This window comes from Xiphophorus maculatus, chromosome 19 (genome assembly GCF_002775205.1).
Source record: "Xiphophorus maculatus strain JP 163 A chromosome 19, X_maculatus-5.0-male, whole genome shotgun sequence".
NCBI lineage: Eukaryota > Metazoa > Chordata > Actinopteri > Cyprinodontiformes > Poeciliidae > Xiphophorus > Xiphophorus maculatus.
The window spans coordinates 21,166,609-21,188,828 of NC_036461.1; the positions used below are offsets into that span (position 1 = coordinate 21,166,609).

The following is a 22,220-nucleotide window of genomic DNA, read 5'->3' on the forward strand; positions in this document are numbered from 1 at the left end:
CGTGGGAAGACAGCTGAGCGTTTTTGCCGTGCGGCGCCAGACGGTGAAAGTGGTCCGGGAGGGAAAAAAACAAAAAAGAAAGTTGCTCAACTTGAGCAGTGAGGAGGAGAGTTGTGTTGTAAGGCAGCATGTCTGACTACCCACCGTTCCAGTACGGAAAGTCTCGTTTCAACCAGGTACATTTATTTCAGCCGTGACCCTAAACGCAGCACAAACTTTCTCGCTGAGCTCCGGACTCACTGTGGAAGTTAATTGGTCTCAACTCGGTTCGGGCGCAGACGCTTGTATTTTTTTTTTTTTATTAAAAGAAGCTTCTTTCTAAGAAGCCGTAATGAACATTTGGAGCGTTTTCCTGCGCGAAACAGTTTAGCTCCGGCTTACCGCGTTGGCGAGGCTGAAGAAAAATCCGGTCCAAAACAAAACCAGGGAGTCTAAATGTGTTCAAAGACAAATGTCTCTTTTTAAAAGGAATGAGTATGTGATCCAAGAAGAAGAAGAAGAAAAGGTTTTGAAGAGAGCGCGAGAAGACGTGACGTCAAATGAATAATTAATTGCTGGTTTTATTTCAGCGCGAGGCATTCCTCAGGGTGATATTTCATATCTTACTGTACAAACCGGATGGGCAGCTTAGAAGCACGAGCTCGCAAAAAAAAAAAAAAAAAAAAAAGAAAACAAAAAGAGAGTTTATTTAAATGGCCTAATTGTTTCCAAAAATTGATAATCTTAACTATTGTATAGTCATATTCAATAAAGACTGACATTTAAAACGGTTTTTTTTTTATTTATTATTATTTATTTCAAAAGCAGAAGCTGGACGTGTTCGAGTTTTATTTCTGTAATGTTTTTCTTCCCACAGCAGATATTTAATATTAGAATATTACATAAGGAGAGCAAAAGAAAACATTTTAAAACTGTTTTGTACTGACTTGTAAAAGATTCAACTCAAAAACGTTGACACTTATTAAAATGTGTCCTATATAGGCACGCTGCGGTGAACGGCATATTAAAATAGATAGATAAAAATGATCAACATGTTTTAGTGTTTAGGCTAATGTGCATAAATTAGCATTAGCTTCGGCACTGTGAAGCGTAGGAAGCATTGGGTGAGCGGTGGGACACAACATGACAGCACAACACCTTTGGGATAAAGGAAAAAAAAACATTTTTTTTTTAAACTAACTCTTAGCGTCAGCTCAAACTGAACCATTTAAATAATCGGTGAATAATCTAATTGAACAGATTTGAAAAAGCCGTTCCCCCCTCCTGCCTTGTTTTTGACAACCATCCATATGTTCATTAAGTGACGAGATGAGTCAAATAGCAGATTTCTGTCCAAATTAACAGTTAGTGTAATTAAACCCAAGTGAAGGAGGCGGAGGGAAGGAGGGAAGGAGTGATTCCTTCTGCTCGCCTGTGAATTAATGATTGAAAGGTATTCCTGGCACCGTCACTAAAGAGCTTAATTGCGTTCGGCGCGATGCGGATTTCGGGCCTCTAAAATACGAAGATGGGAAACAGTTTGCCAGCGGCTGTAATGAGGAGGCTCCACCTGGAGCCGTCAAACAGCTGGCGAGCCGCAATGTCGCTGTTTACCGGAGGGAAGAGACAGCTGGAAAAATCTCTGGCTGTTTCGTCGAGAGAAACAATCCGGAATCTGGTTCGGCTGCCCGCGTTTCAGCGAAAGATAAAGTCTTCAAGTCATTGGAAAGTTCGAGATTTTGTTCTCTTTTCTTGCTAACTTGTGAAAGAATAGGTTTTGTGTGATTCACGTTGAGCTGTTAAACGCACAACATCTTTTAGGAAACAATTTAAATTGGATGGAAGCTTAAAACAATGCTATAAAAACAATTCATGATTTTTTTAAACATTTTTTTAGGAGACGTTTCGTGGGAGATTCCGTCACTTCCTGGATGTGATCGACCCCAGCACACTCTTCGTGTCAGAGGTACTCGGCTTCATGCCACTCCATGTTTCCAGGGGGAAGTTGATTATAAATTCTGACCTGTAGAAATGTACTTTATGAGAGGCCGTCCACACATGTAAAAGTCCAAACGTCTCGGTCTGGTGCTAAACTGAAGCCTGGTTTTGTGGACAGGTGTGGGCAGAACTGTCGGCACCGATCCACTTTTTTCACTTCCGATACCTGAGGTTTAGTATCGGCCGATGCCGATCCGATTTACAAAAATCAATCTCTGAACAACCAATCGTTTGTTTCCAATATTCAACTTTTTCCACAATGTTAAATTGTTTAAAAACACTTCATTTGGGGTTTTTATTATTTAACTAAAGGCTTGAAATATTTCACTCAGCGATTAATAAATGTAAAATATGAGCTCTGCTTTCTAAATGATAAAAAGTCAGCATATTCCAGTTTTTTAGGGTTTTTTTTATGTACCTGTATAATAATTCTTCACTGGTTTCACTGGTCTCTTCATGCACTGGCCCAGAAACCATAGCTAGTCGTCCCTTAGACATATTTCATTTTTCACATTCACAGTTTTACATTAACAATACATTAAAAATGGAGGCGTTGCTCTTTTAACTTCCACAATAAAATATTGCCCTGTCCTTTTTTTGTCATCGTTTCATTCTTTTATCGTTTGCCGCTGTTCTATCAGATAGCCATACATGTCAGAATAGCATACATATGGTAAGAGCGCATGCGCATGCATGCGCATTCTGCAGGAGGTCCGCGAAATTGCCGTTGTTCTGTCAGATAGCCATACGCTGTCAGGATAGCACACATGCAGTCAGTACGCATGCCCGCGCATGCGCATTAAGAAGTCCGACCGTCAGTGGAGTTGTCAGTTCAGCATACGCAAAAAGTTATGACGAAAATAAGTCATTAAATTGTTTATAATATGACATAATATGATAACTAGATAAATATACATGCGTTGTCATGGTTTCAAAGTGTATTTAAAGCAGGTCTGGCTGCAGCTGCAGTCAATTACAACACAGGCCCGTGTAAAACTCATTAACCTACTTAACCGCTAAGTCAGGATGCCATATAACTGTTAATAACAAAGTGTATGATGATCTACGTCATGATTCTATGTTGCTGATTAAATAAAATCATATGGTAATGACAACGTATACATGTCTGAGCTAAGCGTATGACTATCTGACAACGTATGCTGATCTGACAGATATGGCCATCAGTTTGTCATACGCGTATGACGATCTGACAACGCATGGCTATCTGACAGAACACCGCCCATGAAAACTCACAGTCCCCACTCACTCACTATTACTCAAGTAAGAGTAGCACCACTTCAGCATGTTTTTACTCAAGTAAAAGTAAAAAGTAGCTGTCCAAGAAATTACTCAAGTAAGAGTAAAAAAGTATTTAGTAAAAAGTTTACTCAAGTACTGAGGAACTGATGGATCAAAATGGAGATGGATCAAAATATACACGGTAAGTGGAAAAGGACCACATTGACAATAATTCATATAAATAACAAGAAATAACTAAATCGAGCTAAAATAGTTTTTTCTATATCTGTTTCTCTCAATATTAAACTTCTGTAAGTTTAACAGAAACTGCAGGTGTGTGTGCTGGCGATATTTTTTTGTGGTTAAAACATGTTTTTTTTTTTTTTCAGTCAGTGGGTAGAAAATACAGAAATGTTACTCGGGTAAGAGTAGCGATACTTCATAATAAAACCACTCAAGTAAAAGTAAAAAGTACATTATAGTAAAAATACTCCTAAAAGTTATTTTTTGTCCCCTCCCCCCAAAAAAGTGTGAGCGCTCACTCTGGAGCCCTGCAGGAGGCAGCCTCAGCCCGGCTGCTGTGATGAGTGACGGCTGTGGTTCACATGAACGTGAGCTCACCTGCCACAGACAGCTATATCTGCACTAGGGTTGTCAAAATAATCTCCATGTAATCGATGCTCACTTGTATTTAGGGTCCTGTATCCACATCTTGCAATATTCCAGTCAAAGCCCAGACATGTTTGCTTTTAAAGTGCCAAAAAAAGTAGGAAAGTTGAAGGTGTATGAATTAGTTTTGCCAGACGCTGTATCCTAATATATACCAAGGTTGATAGTAGCAACTGCCAGGTTTGTGTTTGCATATCATTAGATTGTAACGCAACAACAACAAAAAGAAGCTCATTACCATTCAGTAGAAAATATTTGTCGTCTTAAAAGATTTTGTTGAGACTTGTTGAGTAAGTGCAGTTTTCCATTTTTATCTCCCTTCTGTCACACCAGAAACGGCTGCAGGACTGCATTAAGCTGCTCGATGGCTTCAAACAAGGAACTCTGCCTCCAGGAGTCACAGACGCCGAGGTAGACGCACTTCTTTTCTTTTTGTCAATCAAATATTTCTGTGTGGCTATAAATGAGAACATAATGTGTGAAAATTTGTGTAAAAACAAACTCGAGTTTTACGTTTGGTGGATGACGAGCTGTAACGATTAGCTGTAGAGACGGCCATGAACCAGCCTTTGAAAGTTTACACCAGAGGACAGTTTTAATTTTCATCTCTAATTTCAACAGCTATGGGAAGCCCAGAAAATAAAGCAGGTAAGAGTTTATTTATTTTATTTTTTTAATAGCCTTTTGGCTCACCGCTACCATACTGCCACAAGACAAGGCAGGTTATAAAGGACCTGCTGTACACAAGTCAATCTGAAGTTCTGTACAGATATCAGAGGAACAACACTGGGAAAAAGCTTTATTTGCTACATGATCCCATCAAATGAGGCTCAGAAGAATCAGCCACTCCACTGGGCCTGATGAGCGATCTGCCCGTTTGAATCTAAAATCTCCATCTTTTTTCCACTGAGCGAGAGCAACGTGTCTAAACGCTTACGATTAGCACCTTTGAAGTTCAGATAACACCTGACCTACGACCCCAAATCACAGGGGAGTTGAAAAGGAGGCTTTTCAAAATCGGTGAGTGGAAATCTGCTGCAAAGTCTCCTATTGGCTAATTATTAACAGAAACATTTTATTCAGATCGACGCCGTTTGGTCAGGGCAGAACGAGCAGGTTTTGAAAGATAGCAAATACAAATTCTGGAAATTTTGGTTGAAGTTTCCATCTGCTAATATTATTATTCAGAAGTATTCAAAGAAATGACACACAAGCCCTGTTTAGTTGATTTTGCCTTTCATTGAACTTTAGTTTGATTATTTCTAGTCTGGTTCGTTTGGGGAGGTGTGAATGCATGATCAAACTCTGATGTGGACCAAAACAGCTAACTCCGCCTAAAAACCTCAGTTCAGTTCAGTAGAAGTGAACTGTGTTGCTGTTCAAATGAACGAGAGGCCGCTGCAAACGCAGGAAATGAACTAAAGTACAGGGCATTCTGGGTAAATGCAACCAAAACAAAGCTTGAGCTTAGTGCTAGCTAAAGAAATGGGCTACGGTCTTTTGCCGAAGACAAAAGAAAAATCCCACAACAGCTAAAATCTGATGCTAGTCCATTTTTGTTTACATTTTGTGAAAGAAGGAAGTTGTGCTCAGTGTCTTGTTCAGAGCTTTTTATGTCATTTCCTTCAACAATTATTGGCGCAGCGCCACCACAGGCGAGGAGGTGAACAGCTTTTTCAAATGGTTTGACTCAGTGCAGTGTGAAAATGAACGACATCAGCTGAAAATATAGCAAAATGTCTCAACTTTGTTCCCCAATCCAACCGAGTCTACTGAACTATCGGGTGTGAACACACCCTAACTATTGAACCGGATCAAATAAAAGTCAAAAAGATGCGTCTGTACCCACGTTACTGTTGTGAGGTAATTTGGTCAGAACTTTCTTTAAATGGTTCATCTCAGGTTAGCACATAGTGACAAGCAGAATAATGGGCTCTCCAACGTCTCCGTAGCACATGGGAGGCACTGGTTCCACTGTAATAAAGGTGATATTATTCCCCCTTTTGAGAAGTAATTCTTGTGAATTACAATGGTCTGAATCATTTTGTCCTCATTATCGTCTGATTGTGCTTTCATTACAGGCCATCATCCACCCCGACACGGGGGAGAAGATCCTCATGCCCTTTCGGATGTCAGGTAGAACGCCTCGGCGTGGAAGTCCTGGGGGACGTGGGATCTGGGGGCTTGTTATGTGGTCCAACATGGAGGCGTCGTTCACCCTGGGACCTGTCAGGGCTCAACGGGGCTGTTCGGGTTGTCTCGGGCCTCGGAAAGGTCACACTCAGCTGGGGGCTGATTAAAACCTCTCTCCTGCGGTGGCGGAGAGTGTCTCTGGGTTTTTCAGGAAGCAAAAAGGAGTGTTTTGGTTGTGAAAAGAAGCCCATCTTTTTTTTGTGCTGTGACCACTGTAAGTCGGAAGGTGGGTGTAAGTGAGAGATGGAGAGCTGGGTGGTTGAAGAAGATAAAGTAATCAGCTGTAAATTAGGCCTGTGCCAATGCCATGCAGGATAACAACACAGTTAGCAGAAACTTAACATTTTAGTGTTGAGTTCTCTGACTCCATTTTTATAGTTCCCTACATTTGGTCTGCGTTTCCATTGACAATATGATTGTGCAGTTTGATGTTTTGAAAACAAATTTGCTTAATGGAAATACGTCACTTTTGAACGAACTCTCGTTTTTCAATAAAAGGTTTTAATGCTAGGATGAGGTTGTTGTTTCTGTCGTATCAAAATTGGTTTTCTTTGCTAAACTTCAATGAAACACTTTTTTTTTTTGAAACGTCACACGAGTCGCATGATCAACAACCGGATGTTGCCAATGGCTCCTGAAATTCTGGAAAACGTGACTTGCATTTCTAATCAATAAGACATTCAATATTTTGTAATGTTTTAATAATTCTCAAGAAGAAAGTAATTTCAGTAAGTTTGATAAATGCAGTTTTTAGAGCCATAATACTGACTGTCTTCCATAGGTTTTGTTCCATTTGGCACTCCAGTGGTAAGTCTTGGTTTGCATGTTTCCTAGTCATCAAAAATAAAACAAATTTTTTGTTGTTGTTTAAAAAAGGAAATTTAAATAAATTTGTTTTGCTTAAATAAAGAAGTTGTGCTTGGGTATTTTTTTATTTATTTAACAAATGAAATATGTTTCTTTGCAGGTCGTTGGCCTCCTTCTCCCTAATCAAACAACGGCGTCAACCATCTTCTGGCAGGTACTTATACATTTTACTTTAACTTGGCAAATATGTAATAAAAAAAAAGATAAATGTGCCAGAAATCAGAAGATGTGTTGAACCCTGACAAGTCAGCATTACATCCACCATCAGGCTCTCCTTCATTTCACCTTTTCTTGTGTTTTTTACCCAGTGGTTAAACCAGAGCCATAACGCCTGTGTTAACTACAGCAACCGTAACGCAACTAAGGTGCTTTACCTGAAATAAGAACTGAACCTTTTTTTTATTATTATTATTTTGCTGTTATTATTCTAATTTGTCTTCCACTCTTCCGTTAGCCCGCTCCATTTTCCAAATTCTTCCAGGGTTACGTGGGGGCGGTGACCAGTGCCGTCTCCATCGCTGTAAGTTCATGTTTTACTTCTGTTGTTGTTGATCAATAATAGCACTTACATATTTACAGTCCCAGACGCATTTATTTGCACACTTTATTCTGAATAGTTTAATTAAAAAAAATTCAGCCCTTATTTTTAAATGCATTTAATCTGTGTTGGGGGGGAAAAGCTGATGTTGGGAATAAAAAAAAAAAAAACATTATCACTGGTGGCACAATTATTAGCATCTTGTGAAATAATCTCAAAGACAAGGTCCTGTTCTGTTTGTTTTTTTAAGCAGTTTGTACAAAGTACTTCCACATCATTGCCATCAATTATGGAGCCGGTGACTTTCTCCAAAATGATTATTTCCTAACAAATGTTTCTTTTTCCTTTTACCAAAACTAAAGTGTTAAATGTGAGATTAGGCTAATGCAATGAAATATGAGTTAATTTCAACTTGTTCAAGGTTTATTGCTGTTTTTGTTGTTGTTTTTGTTAGTAGCAGTAACAGTAGTGGTAGTGGTATGAATAATAATATTATAAATAATGAAGTTAATAATCATTTAAAAAGGTTCAGCGATTATAAGGGTTTCATCTCAAACTGTTATTATTTAAGAAAATGTAACTTATAGACTTCATCACATCAATAATGGGGTAGTTCTGTCAATTGGTCCTGTGGATTTTAAGTTTGTTCTAAGAAATAGCAGCCGTATTTCTTAGTAAATTTACTTAAAAAATAAAATAACTTTTTTTTTGGAGTTTTTGTTAGTGAATTCATTTCGAATTGCTTAAAAATTACAAATTGTTTAGCTCCAATCTGCTTTGGTTTTACTTTGTCGAAATGATTTGACCCAGTACAGGAGGACAGCTAACAGTGTTCAAAAAACTTCTTCCTTCCCTTCCCTCTTTTTTTCCATTTGGAGCAGAGGTGAAGGTAAATAGTTTGAAACATTTTTTATTTGAATTCTTTAGTTGACATTCTAATCTGGCTTTAGCATATTATATTAGCTGTTAGCGCTGCTAGCATTACTTAGGCCTCCTGGAGAATACCTTTTCTTTGAGAGCTCCAAAATGCTGCAAAACTTTCCTAAACCTGCATAGAATGAGGTTAGAAAAGGTAACATGTCTTAGAAAATGAAGTTAAAGCTAACTTTGATTAGTTTTTCACTCTGGAGAATTTCTTCTTCTTCTCTATTATGGTGGCTCGCAAGCAACTTCAAGGTGCCACTTGGTGTACACGAGTGTGTAGCAAGCCTAACCCCATCTAGCAACGTTAACTCAGATTCATAAAATTCTACTTTTTAGTTTTGCTGGAGAGTTTCGCTGCCTGTCTAATCTGGTAAAGCTTAGCATGGTGCATTCACTGACTGGAAAACAATTGGATTTTTTAAAGTTTCCAAGCAGCCGCTGATTAGGTCCAATCAGGGTGGAAATCAGACCATTCCAGTTATTGGACAGCGTCTTGCTCCATCTCTACTTAGATTTAACTAGAGACCAGATATTATGTGAAAAAACAAGATTTGACAGGAGTGTACTGTATTTTCTTACTGGTAAATCCTTAATATCCACTTATTAGAAGGAAGATTTTCCTGAGACATTATTTACATGCTTCCTTCTCTGCGACACATTAATCTCGTTGACGTGTTTGACTTAGACAGAAAAGCTGTCATTTAAAGAAACTTAAATGTCAGCGTACGCCTCGCACTCAGCTCTCAAAATACCGTTTTCATTTGTATTACCTCCATGTCACCGCTTTAATCGTGTAGAAGTATAATGTCATCCTGTGCGCCTGGATGAGACGGGCCTCGATCGGGGACAAAGACGTCAAACTGAGCCAATTACTGGTCCTGCTGGGCGTATTCCGGCTGATGGCCTCAGGCCTGACAACCGCGTCAAAAAAAAAAAAGATCCCAGGGAGTCTGAAGGGAGGAACGACACGCCGGGAGGGGGGCAAGAGCCCTCCAATTACACGTCCGTTCTTCTGACAACCCCACGCTGGGCTGGCGAAAGCTGGAGGCTGAAATTTATTTATTTATTTTTTTTACTTATTTTTTGCGCCGGTGTGTTATCTGAACACATGGGTCTTCATTAGAACGCTTTGGGTCTTTGAAATGTTTATCTAAAAGTTCCTAAGTATGTTTTTTTTCTTTTGCTTGTTGCACACTTAACCGTGTGATTTTCCACGTGTTTCACCTTCAGGTTGGCCTGAATGTTTTAATCCAGAAAGCCGACCGATTAAGCCCAACCACCAAGCTGTTGGTGCAGCGGTTCGTCCCTTTCCCTGCAGTGGGTGAGTCCAGAGAGAGTCGCACTTTATTCGAATCTCATTTGCTTAAGGTTTGAGTCCATACTTACCAACAGCGACTAGCATTAATTAAACAACATGCAGGCAGTTTTTTTTTCTTTCCTCTAAAAACCATGCTCTGTTTTACCCTCGGAGCTCGTAGAGTTCGGATTCTTCTCTTAGATCGCATCGCTTCTCTGTGCGAAAGCCCAAAAAGGAGTGATTTTTGTTTTCCTTTTATTTATTTTTTTTGTGTGTGTATTTTTTATTTGACCGTTTTGGTTTCCGTGGGGTTAGAGACGTGCTGAGAGCTCGCTTCTTGTCAGATGCGCGCCGAGCCACAAAGCTGATTTTCGTGCCACCTCCCCGAGTCACAATCACACCCAGGGGTATAGACCCGTGTCCCACAATGCCCCGGGGCTGCTGGCGCGTAATTAAATTGTTTGCCTGTCGCCCTCCCTCTCCCACACCGCCCCTCCATGCCGTGGCGGCTCTTCTAATTAAATCAACAGGTTTCTGCAGTGCAGCCTTTGCCTGGTAATTGGCTGCTCGCTGGAACTCTACTGCTGCAAACAAATTGGATAATTACCCCTAAAGTGGCGTCTATGTCAAGGCCCCATTTACCTGATTTCGGTCTGGGCATTGTTGTTGCAGTTGTTGTGTTTGCAGGCCCGTATAAAAAGGTAATTAAACGGACTAATTGGAGCCCGGGAAACCAAAGTGCTGTTTGAATTTTCACCCATTTGATTGTGTTTGGTTACTTAAGGCCAGATTTATCCTGTAATAAGCTCATCAAGGAATTGCCTGTCATTCAAATAAATTGGACTATACCTGGAGCTAAATTCATACTAGCTTAAAAAAAAAAAGATTTGGCGAAGAATTTGTTTTCTTTAGAAAGTATTTGTGTTGTTTAGGTCACAATTGGTTGCATTTCCCAGTAGCTACCAGATATATTTAGAATGCACATAAATGTAATTATTTAAAATAATTACAACGGGGAATGTCAGCATTGAGTCGTCCAGGATTTGTAATTATCAGTACGATTTCCCCCAATTACTTTATTGCCTTTATGAAGGTAATTACAAAACATGTTTTTGAGAATTTGATCTTTCTGCTTTGTTTTTTTTTTGTAATTCCTTGCCAAAATCATTATATCTGTCCTTTATATATGTATATATATATGTATATATATATAAATTATCCTGGATTAAATTGTCTCAGTTAATTAAATTCCCCTCACAAGGCAACCTGCCGTCCCTCCGGGGCGCAGCAGAGATAACTCTGGACGCTGTTGTCTTAAATTAAAAAGGCTCGGGGCAAGAGCACTAAACTCTCTAAAATGAGTTTTTCTCATTCCTATTAGAGTCAAGAAGAAAGGTCTATCTACATTAACATACATTTGTGTTCATTTTGGCGAGCGTGAATAAATAAGGCCGCCGTTTGTCGGCTCGCCGGGGTTTTGTGTTCTGCTGCTGATTTGACTCTTTTGTTTGCTTCAAAGTCCCAGTCGGGTTCAGTTCTGTCTTTTATGTGTGTCTTATCTGACAGTTATATTTGTATTTGGCCTATTAATAAACATTTGAAGAGGGTTTAGCTTGAAAATGAAGGCTCATGCAAGTAAAGTCAACCAGAAAACGTTTGGTTTTAACTCGGGGGAATTAAAATTCATCAAGTGGATTTAACAGGAAACCGTGCTTAGACATTTTTTTAAAGCTCATTAATGTTGAATCTTGACTTGGTTTTTAATATAACTTAATTCTGTAATTTAAACCAAATCCTTAACATTTTTTAAGGAAACTGTCCTCAGCTGGTTGAACCAGCACACATCTCTGTATTATTTTCAGATTGAAACAATGACTTGTTTTGGTCTAGAACAACTTGAACAGAAACAGCATGAATAAAATATCTGATCTGATGAGGCACAGTATTAAACATCGCACTGAATTCTGCTCAGAAACATTTATCTAGACGAGATAAATAATGTTAATAATTAGACATTGTATTCAACCTTTGCAACCAATGTAATACATTTCCATCTCACTCATGGAGCAACACGAGAAGCAAAAACCTTACCGCTGAGCACCCTGGGAAGTAGTCCCCTCTTCTGCTTTTTTCTTCTTGTAGTTTTGTTCTTTAAATCGTAATTTTAAAAAACCCATCAATTACTAAATTATTGGAGATATGACGAAATTAATAAAAAGTCAACACAACTTATTAATATAAGTTTATCTTTCGTGCAGAGCAGAAACATTTAAGTTCAACATTTTAAGTTCAGCATCTAAAACTTTCCAGATTCCTTTGACTTTAAGAGTAGAAGTTAGTGACTCAAACGTTCACACATTCACCAGTAGTTGATTACATTTCCAACAAGCTCTTAATTCTGTGGCTGTATTTTCTTCGCAAACATGATTGTGAACAAACTGTGTGTATTCAAAGTACTGGCCTCTGCTACATCCAATGATGCTGTATAGTCTTATAACAGTGAACAGGAATAAAACCAGAGGTGCTATAATCTCATTTTTCTGATTGGGACAATCGAATGAATTCAATTAGAGATCCCCTTCAGACAGTGTTTTGTATGTTTCTGTTGCAGTTACATTTCCTTCATAATGATCTCAAACAGCCTTGAATTTGAGTTATGAAACCTGCAGAAACCCTGTTGTCGCTCTTTTAACTATTATCTTATGCCAAACGCTACACAGAATAATACACAGATGAGAGACTGGCAAAAAGAGCTTTTCTCACAGCTGAAGTTGGAGAAAGTGACAATAAGTTCTGGATGTCAAAATAAAAATGACATTAGCCATGATAGACATTTTGTCCAACCTTATCAAAGATACTGTAGATTTTCTCATTTGTCCTCAGGAATTCAGAGAAACGTGAAACACAACAACCTGACAGGGATTTGAATGATTGATTCAATCTGTGAGCCTGCATGGTTGTTTGAAGTGGCCTACTAAAATGTTCATGTTTTCCCTTTTATAAACAACAATGACTTTGTTTTACTGATGTAATTTCTCTTCACAGCGAGTGCAAACATCTGCAACGTGGTGCTGATGAGGCACACTGAGCTGTCTGACGGCATCGCTGTGCTCGACGACAGCGGGAAGGTGGTGGGAACGTCTAAGATAGCCGCCAGGCATGTAAGTCCCAGAGGCCTTATTGTGTTTATTTCTATTATTATTTATTAGAATGACTCTACTTGCAGTTATGAATAGGAAAAAATACAAAATGCTCTCTTCTAGTTTTAACGTTTGGCATTTTAGAGTACAATTTGAAAACAATGTGACCTAAAAGGCTAAAAATGCTAAACGAATGTCAGTATTTATCTCTATTATTATTATTATTTTGTGTTTTTTTTAAATATACTATAGCTGAACCAAAGTGCAGAAGCCGGTTTTGAGTCCATTTCACAAGTAAATATCTATGTCAAACCATTTTAGCAGCATGGATATGGAGTAATTATGTTGTTTTGGCAGTTAAATTTGGTCTAATATTTAACCCAAAGTTACAAATATGAATTCACCTCACATCGACTGGACAAACTGGACAACCAGAAATCTGGTTTCAATGCTTTTAGATAAAATTGAGGTCCTGAACTGGTTCCCAGCAGGCCCAGTAATGTTTCTGTTGAATTATAGCTGATATGTTTTCACTCTGACATTGTGATCACACCCCCCCCCCCACTCTACACACACACACACCTGAATATTTACAAAGTCCAGCTGCCTAAACTTCTGCTTTAATTGTGCTGCATCAATTAAAGGTTTCATTGGCAGCATCTTGCTGCCCCATTTCTATAACAGGTGTCTAGTTTTATACTTTCCTTTGCACATTTTCCCATCTGTTGTTGAGTAAAACAAAAATGTCACTGTATTATTGTTGTACACATTTTAAGAGTTTGCTGCTCTTTTTTTGCGACAGGCACTTTTAGAGACTGCCCTGACCAGAGTGGTCATGCCCATGCCCATCATGGTGCTTCCTCCCATGGTCATGGCTGTACTGGAAAAGTAAGAAAATCTCTTTCACTAATTTTCACCTTGTTGAAAATTTCTAATCTGTCTGGAAACTGAATATTGGATTTAAATTTGGATAATGTTGCCTTCACATGCATCAAATAATCTGAAATTAATTTTAGCTTGTTTCAAAAAACCAAATTTGTTTGAAAATCTTAGTTTGGATGATATGGATTGAGATTAAATTGAAATATACTGTATATATATATATATATAAATATACTGTAGATGATCCTTCTCTGGTCTTCCACTTTGCACTTCTTTTGAATGTTTCGTGTATTTTTGTTTGTAAAACAAGGTGTTGGCATCTGTTAGTTTGAAAAAAAAGAAGAAAGAATCAAAAGGGCACACAGATATGGAGCCAGCAAAAATGTCATTCTTATTTCTACAAAATAACAATTTCATGTTGTAGAAATTAGTTTTTTGTGATGTGTTTTTGGATGTCAGGGGAGGTATGGTTACATCCTCTTGGTAGCTACAAATCGGCAGTCGGTACAAAACTACAGAGTTATGAAATGACAGAACTGTAAAATAACCTGCATCAGGTCAGTCAAGGTCTGCCGCTAATCACTGAATTGAGCAGAAATTAATTTTACTGTAAGTACGGTTATGAGAGCAATAACTTTTTTCCATCACATACAATCAATGAAGCAAATGGTAAAACCATGGATACCTTTCAAAAAACATATGGTTTCATAAACCTCTTCCATCAGACGCTTCCTCTGCAGTGAGACACGGCATTGTTGAGGACTATGGTGATGACGTCTTTGTGACGTGACGCGTTCGCTTGGTCGTCCTTGGATCAACGGAGTACCACAGTGTAAGAGAGGAATGCAGAGATCTCTGGGAATCCCTGACAGCACTTGTCCCAACCGCTCTGACTGGGCGGGCTCAGACGGCGCGGCCTGCTCTCCAGGTGTGTTTGGGATTCCTGGCACCTGAGTAACTGAACGGGAAGGTAGAGAAAGACAGAAGGAGTGTGCATGTGGGGGGTGTTGGTGCGTAAAAGTGTCGGTGGGGAGATCGACTGTGCCTTCCTTGTGTGTAGTTCTCAACTCTCCTTTATGTCAGCTTGCCTTCACTGGCTCTCAATGGAGCGAGAACAAGGGGACAGAGACAGGTCCCCCAGGCGGCCCCTCAATGATGGATTGCTCTGCTGAGAACATATTCACTGGACTGACAGCAGGATCTGTCCTCATGCACAGCCTTGAGTATATTAAGGAAAGTTCATTCAGAAGAAAGTTCCCAAATTTAGGCAAAAGTGACGTTATATGATTTAGGACCAAGGTGATGTTGTAATGCAGCAATATTACAGCATCACTGTTTTCGTTGCTATTCAATGGCTTCATACTTTCCTATTGGTTGGACGCATTACATTAAAAAGATTCCATAACACCTGCTATTAAATATTAACAGCAGTGTGAAAATATGAGTTTCTGTCACAAATGAAAGAAGCTCCCTGACCCTTTATTTTTAGGAAACATGCATTAGTAGTTATATTAAAATGATTGAATATCTTATAGGAGTGGCACAAAGCATCAAATCATATGCTCCATCTCAATTTCAATGTGTTTTTATCCATGATCTTTGACGGTTTGTTACTGTGACCTGCACGCATGAGTGGATCAGACAGGTTTAAGAAAAGGTTTACTGAGAAAACTGAATAGTGGTAATGATGACTTGGATGAGTGGTGACCTGTGCCTCAGATAGGGAACACTCTGCAGCAAGAGACCAGATATAGACAGGGGGGGTTGGCCATTGGACGATGTGTTTATAGCTTATGCAAAAGGTATAAATACAATATGCAAGTCAGTGTAGTCAGCCCACCGCTTTTTCAACTGTGAGCCACCAAACGCAATCATCAAAGCCCTACAAACGGTAAATGGCCTGTACCTGTACAGTCCAGAGGATCTCAAAGCGCCACACAATGTTCAAGAACACATTCACACGCTGATGGTGGAAAGCTACTGGATGGTAGCCACAACTGCTCTGGGGCAGTCTGACAGAGGTGAGACCGTCATACACCAGTGCCATCAGACCTTCTGACCACCATCAAACATAGTGGTCAGACGGTGGAATAAAGTGTGCAGTTGAGTGAAGTGTCTAACCTAAAGGTGAAGTGACTTGCCTCAGGACACAATGACAGATACAGAGTGAACAGAAATTTGAACTGGCAACCCTTCGATTATGGGACACCTACCACCATCACCCCAGTGACGAAGCCTTACTGATGTTGGGGTTAGGTGACTTTCTGGCTGTAGAGATGTGATGAAACAATTATAGACTGTACAACCAGCAGGTTAGCGGTTTAGGTGAAGAAGACACTTGGACTACCGTAGTGTGGTGCATCACACGCATGATTTGGACACATTGGATGAGTCATGGTGTAGTTTGTCAAAGAAAAACTGATCACTGGAATACAGTAAGGATTAGCTTTCTTATGTCCTAGTGAAGGAACTGGTGACCCTACAGAATAGTATATATCCAAGACTCATGTTATTTACATATAATAATGCAATCTCTGTCAACTTCCATTGCAAACCTTATTGGTTTTCTGTGAAGCTGACTTCATTTCTGAGAGCTCACTTTGGTGGTGCATGGGGTACGTGACTGGGGATTTATGAAGAAATGATGAAGCTTAGAGTGGGGTTTGTCTTTTCAGCTTTATGCCAGAAGTGTCATATGAAAGATGCAGGAACGTTATGGGCTCTTGGGTAAAGTTGTGCATCTCAGGGGTGGCTGAATCAGATGTCGTGAGGAGGTGTTTGCGGGCGAGGGCGGACAGCCAAATGGGTGATGATAGGTTGACGAAGTAAGTAGGACAAGTGGTGAATCCTCATGGAAGAACATCGCTTTCCCAGGTAAATATTGCTTGGTCTGAACTAGGAAGATAGTTGAGAAGCTAGTGGGTAAGTTCAAAATAAGCTTCCAGGTTTCCAAGTCTAGAGCTCAGGGAATGTATAATTTGTAATCTTTGAATAACCAACAGCCACAAGGATTGATTACCTCATCTTAAATGGTACAATCTAGCATCCCACTGTTTTTCATTTAAGGCCAAGACGTACTGGATCCGATTGGGCTTCCTACGGAAGTCGGGTTGGATGATGTACGCAGCCATTAGAACATGTTAAAGTTAACGCGTCCTCACAAGCGGCCAGCGATTCCCTGCATCTCCGGTTGTCCAACGTCAACCTGAGCGTGCCCAGTGCACGGGTTGCATAAGAGCATTTAAATACAGCCAGAATCGCATTCATTCATCAATAACGTCTTTATGACATCTTATTTTGTCCATTATTAAGGACACCCCTACTTTACCTTGCCACTTGTGTTTAATAATGTGCAGCAACTTTTCTCTTCGTAATGCACTTCTGCAAGATGTGCATCTATGCTGGTGTGTGTCTGTAGCCTAATTAAACCATGGCAGCCATATGTGTTAATGAGCTCCCTCATTAGGCAGTAGCTTTCCTCGCCATGAGGGGAGGGGAGCGTCACTGGTGGAGGAGAGAGGAGCCGCTCCTTCTCAAGCTCCTGCTGAGTTCGCTGTCCCACACACTGAACAGGAGATTATCCTGTGGCAGGCAGGCAGAGGGAACAGCGCAGAAACTGTGCTTCACAAGACCAATGTAGAAAATAATGCATTCTTCCAGGCACTATTTATAAAGTGTCGTACTTCAATGTCTGTATAATAATTCAATAAACCGGTCCCTCATTTGTAAAATGACACAAAGTGAAACATCATGTGGATTAATTAAATACAAGCGGATGTGTTTAAGTCTTTATTGATGATGATCAGGGCTGGACAATGTGTTCTGAAATCAATATCATGATACATTGAACAATTCATCTCTCTAACGACAAATGAATAACACTAATCCCCCCCAAAATAAAGAATGTCAGCATAAATACTTCACGGATATTTATATTCCCCAAATCCGGTTTTCTGCAATTATGTTTTTCCATTTTACTTATTTCTTTACTTAACTTTTAAGCTGTAGTGTCTGCAAATACATGAAAAAAAAGTATGTTTAGTTGTTAAAGGGGCAGTATTACATTAAACCAACTTCTTTGAGATTTTTAGTCATGTTATAATATTATTCCCTCATCAAAACATACCTGGATTCTTGCTGTGATTCTTTCATAAATGTTTGAGAAACCCTTTAATCTCCGTAGCAACCATTCAGCCGAGCAAAACGCCGAGTTGGACCTAGCTCAGCGTTCAGGACACAGCTCCTCCTTGGAGCTGCTGTTTCCACCCGTCTTCTGTGTCTCCCCCACTCAGCTCCTTCAGACTAGCCAGCAGCAATTAGCAAACACCTGGTGGAACTGAACATCTACCTGAGCTCATCATAAAAACTACTTTTCAGTGAAACGCTGGTAAAAACGTTTTTAAAGGGTTAATAGAGGAGCCATGTTATGACGACTGTCTGAAGGTGGAGTTTCAGGAGGAGCAGGAGCTTCTTAAAGAGACAGAAGCCCAATTTCTAGGTGTTAAATTACAGAGTAAATACTTTTAAGTCAAATTTGATATAAAAAGCATTTTTATAACTGAAGGCAGCATGATTATTTGATTGTGCTGTAAAATGGCACCATCTGTCTGGGAAACATAATGCTGCCCATTTCAGAGTTATTGCACAATGGAACAAGTTTAGAAGTATAAAATAACTTGTAACGTTCTTGCTGAACCCAAAATGTTGCCAAAGGATTTACATCACTACTTTTTTCGGGAGGGGGCAACGAGCTGCTCCTCTTCCTCCTCGACCAGCTCTACCGCCACCGTTTCAGCATTTGAAATTTCCTCTGATTCCTCAACCTCACCATCTCTTTCACTTCCTGTTACAGACTGGGTGGGGTTGGAGTCATGTGACTGCAGACGACACACGTAGCTCGACGTCTTAAAAGGCCATGAGTAGCTCAGCTACACACGGCCAAAACAAAGACAAAATCAACTTTGGTTTGCAATTTTTTTTATAAAGCACTGTAAATGCCAATGTGGGTGAAATGACGTCGGTCATCATCCTAAATTTCGGTGTCAGTTAATTTTTGGTTTATCACTGAGGCTTAATTAAATTAGGACAAATTTCCACTTACAGCTATTGAAAACGCCATATTTGACATGACAGTATTACATTAGACAAATAAAAAAAAAATAGTTTTAATACTGAACTATGACCTTAATGAAACATATGTCTAACACCTGCCTTAAGGTTCTTATTTTCTAAATGTACATCTCTGTACATCAGGCAGAGGAGCCTTATCTAAATGCAAATTCGATAAAAATGGAAGGGTCCTGACGTTGTCCTCTTCTCCAGGCTCCCTCTGCTGCAGCGGCGGCGGAGGCTCGTCCTGCCCGTCCACAGCCTGGTGTGTCTGGCTGCCTTCGGCCTCGCGCTGCCCCTCGCCATCAGCCTCTTCCCACAGATGTCTCAGGTACCTCACCGCTACGCTGCTCCACTCTACCGCAACTTTTATTCATTTTTTTAGTCTTACCGTATTCTATAAAATTGCCTCTCATAATTACCCCTTTTTTATTACAGGGTTCCGTTCATGCATTGCAAAAACACAAAGCTTTTTATGTCTAGTTTCCTGTGCAAATATCTTCGTACACTTGAAGTAAGACAAAGCTAACTTCCAAGAAACTTTTCAGCAATGTATAGGAGCTTGTTTTAAGTAAATAATTCATTAATATTGACATAAAAGTACGAGTTCCACTGATTATTTCACGTATAACAAGACATCTTTCCATGTTGTAAGTGAAAAAATTTGCCAATGGAACTAGAACTTTTACATGAGTATTAAGAAATTATTGATTTTAAACAACCTCCTATGTCTTGTTAGCTTTGTCTCATCAGTTAGCTTTGTCTTATGTCAAGAGCACTAAGACATTTGCACTAGAAACTGCACCAAAAATACTTGTCGAGATTTTGTGGTTTTGCATTGAGGACACATAAAACATCAATAATCAAAATACAACTAGATGAATTCATTACTTGTATAACAGAAACGATGGATTGTCAGCAATAACTTGTGAATTTTTCATTTGTAACTTTTGTCAAACATGAACCGTTTCCTGAACTCCCCCTGACTGCACTTTCTGAACGTAACATGTTGTTTTCAGCGTGTTTAGCTGAACCTGCTGAGGAGTTGTTTGTTTTTGTCGCTAGGAGAGCTCTCAGACACCAAAGAGCAAATGTGAGCATGTTTCGCAGGCGGGGTAAAGGTCGCACCCGCATAACAGACGTATCAAATGTTCAGGAGTTTCCCAACCGAGTGGTGTTCTGTGGAAACCAGTCGCATTAAAATAAATAATCAAAACCAAGAGGACATTTTCTCAGTTACCTGGTGACTGAGAGTGATTTCTTTTATTATAATTATTATTATAATATTTATTTAAATTCTACCTTTATCGACTATGTACTGATGACTGGGGTTCAGTTTCCTACTGAAGCCTTTTCCTGACTTCCTCGGTGTTTCTCTAATGAGGCGCAGCCCTCCGAGACTCAACCCCGTGTTGTCCCGTTGTTCACAGCCACCGGTGCCGTCCAGGCCAAGCGGGCTGAGATCTAACTTTAGCCCCCGTTGGCTCAGAACGCCGCCATCCTGCTCATTAATCGGCAACGGCAAAAAAAACCCACTAAAAAACTCGTTGTTTTTCGCTCGGTTTTGCTCCGTCTTTGTGTTGTCTCTCTTGCCAAGTGACTTGCTGACACGAGCCAGCCAGCTCTGGCTTTAAAATGTTTAGGATTTAATTACCCGCTGGAAATAGCTCAGACAGACATATGGCAAAAAAAGAGAGAAAACTTCAGACATATGTGCCGCCAACAGTCCTGTGAAAAGCCTGTTTTTCTCTCTCTTTTTTTGCACTTTTGCAGGAATAGCAGATGAAAAAGGAGGGGAAAAAAATCTCCCCAATAAGCAACAAGAATGCCCTGCTCTCCGGGACCCCCCGCCTACTCAATTTGTCCCACTTCCCCACTTCACACCTAGCAAGATGTCTGATTAAGGATTCTGCCTCCAACTCCGACAGCCATCTGTCTCTGGTTCAAATATTAGGAGACGTAAACCTCAAATTAGACTTTAATCTGCCAAATTGGCTCCTTTTGCACATTAGTGGCAAATGGAGAACATTTAAAAGCCTTAAAGAATATTTGCTCGCGTTAAAAAAAAAAAAAAAACGGAGAAAAGAAAACAGTTGCAAAGAAGCTCACAAGCTACGTTTACGAAGTATATATCCGTGTACGTATCGGACGGATGACGTAAACTCATCATCTAATTGCTCGTGCGAAATATCTCCACCCGTGTGCGACTGACCTTTTTTTTTTGGCTGTTCTTTGACTCCCACAGATCAGCGCCAATCAGCTCGAGCCAGAGATCGCGGCGGCGACAGATTGTCAGATTTTGACGTACAACAAAGGGCTGTGAGCGTTCCCTCCCGGCCAGCGGGTCGACCCTCTCCCCCGTCCGACGCTGCCAACGTGGAGGAGGTAGCTCGCATTTTTCACAAAACAGCAGCTGATCCCGACAACGCACGTCGACGCGGAGACGGCGGCCGCAGTCGACGGCGACAACTAAATGTACATCACGACGCCTTTGAAGTATTAGCGATGCGACAACAAGGAGGCTTACCAAAGAGTCGATGCCAAAAGCGATGCGCCGCTCGAGCATCAAAGGAAGAGCTAATTCTGGCTGCTGTGCGACCTGCTGAAAACAGCTGTAAAAAAAATTACATAAATAAAAAATTAGCAACTCAAAACATTTGGAGAAAACTCCATGCTGATAATAAGTCGACTTTCAGAAAAGTTTGGAATTTTTCCAGGTTTTTACACACACAAAAAAATACAACAACAAAAAAATCTTGAACAAAGTGAATGTAGAAATGCCTTAACAGCTTAGCAGTAAACTTTATTCCGTTTTTTTCTCCCCCACCTCCAAAAATTGTTGTGTTGCCGCTTTCAGAATGAAGGTTTCAGGGATTTTCTGAAAGCTAAACCTGAAAAAGCATGTTTATCTTTGGGTTTTCTCTCTTTCTGTCTTTGCCTTTCAATCTGAGCACAAGAACGCTGAGATTATAGCGACAACCAACCAATGGTTGGTGAAAAATGTCCAACTGTGTAACTTTTCAATTCCACATACTCACAATAAACAGCACACCTGGATGTCTGGCCCCTTGCCTCTGTTCACTGAATCTTAGTGTGTGACATTAAGCATCACTGTTTCTGAATTCAAGGTTATTGACTACAAAGTTATACTCATTTAAAAGCAAGTTAAGCCATGCTTTTTAAAGTGAATTATCTTTTCATGTTAGTTTAGAGTTGAGTAAGGTTTTGGAATGAACAATAATAAATTAGACCCTGTACAACCTTCAGACTGTTGAGGTGAAAACATGTTTTTTTATGCACGTCGGTAACTGGGGCCTGATTTGCATTCAGACGATGATATCTTAGTTTTTTGGAACTCGCTTTACTCTGAAAACACAAACAGCTG

General features: G+C 39.9%; 1 protein-coding gene across 2 annotated transcripts; it reads left to right on the forward strand.

Moving 5' to 3' along the window:
• The first annotated feature begins 4 nt into the window (after positions 1 to 4).
• On the forward strand, positions 5 to 21,892 carry LOC102233284 (sideroflexin-5-like). Of its 2 annotated transcripts, none has more exons than XR_002754439.1 (14): positions 5 to 176; positions 1,877 to 1,945; positions 4,219 to 4,296; positions 4,507 to 4,533; positions 5,967 to 6,021; positions 6,860 to 6,885; positions 7,046 to 7,099; positions 7,254 to 7,310; positions 7,400 to 7,465; positions 9,638 to 9,728; positions 12,750 to 12,865; positions 13,647 to 13,732; positions 14,452 to 14,654; positions 19,049 to 19,132. XR_002754439.1 is itself a non-coding variant. In XM_005813179.2 (14 exons), exons 1-14 carry the CDS (start codon positions 129 to 131, stop codon positions 21,156 to 21,158), a joined length of 969 nt encoding a protein of 322 aa, XP_005813236.1. In that variant the 5' UTR covers positions 7 to 128; the 3' UTR covers positions 21,159 to 21,892. The 2 variants fall into 2 exon arrangements, 1 of the variants encoding a protein (XP_005813236.1); XM_005813179.2 differs by lacking the exon at positions 14,452 to 14,654 and adding an exon at positions 21,081 to 21,892 and having other exon boundaries at positions 7 to 176; positions 19,049 to 19,166.
• Positions 21,893 to 22,220: the final 328 nt, after the last annotated feature.

What these genes read in the sequence shown, in the direction of transcription:
- LOC102233284 (XM_005813179.2), top strand. Translation starts at nt 129, where the DNA reads ATGTCTGACTACCCACCGTTCCAGTACGGAAAGTCTCGTTTCAACCAG. An exon ending in CAGGAGTCACAGACGCCGAG is followed by an intron (nt 4,297 to 4,506) that starts GTAGACGCACTT and finishes TAATTTCAACAG; the next exon opens with CTATGGGAAGCCCAGAAAAT. An exon ending in CTAAGATAGCCGCCAGGCAT is followed by an intron (nt 12,866 to 13,646) that starts GTAAGTCCCAGA and finishes TTTTTGCGACAG; the next exon opens with GCACTTTTAGAGACTGCCCT.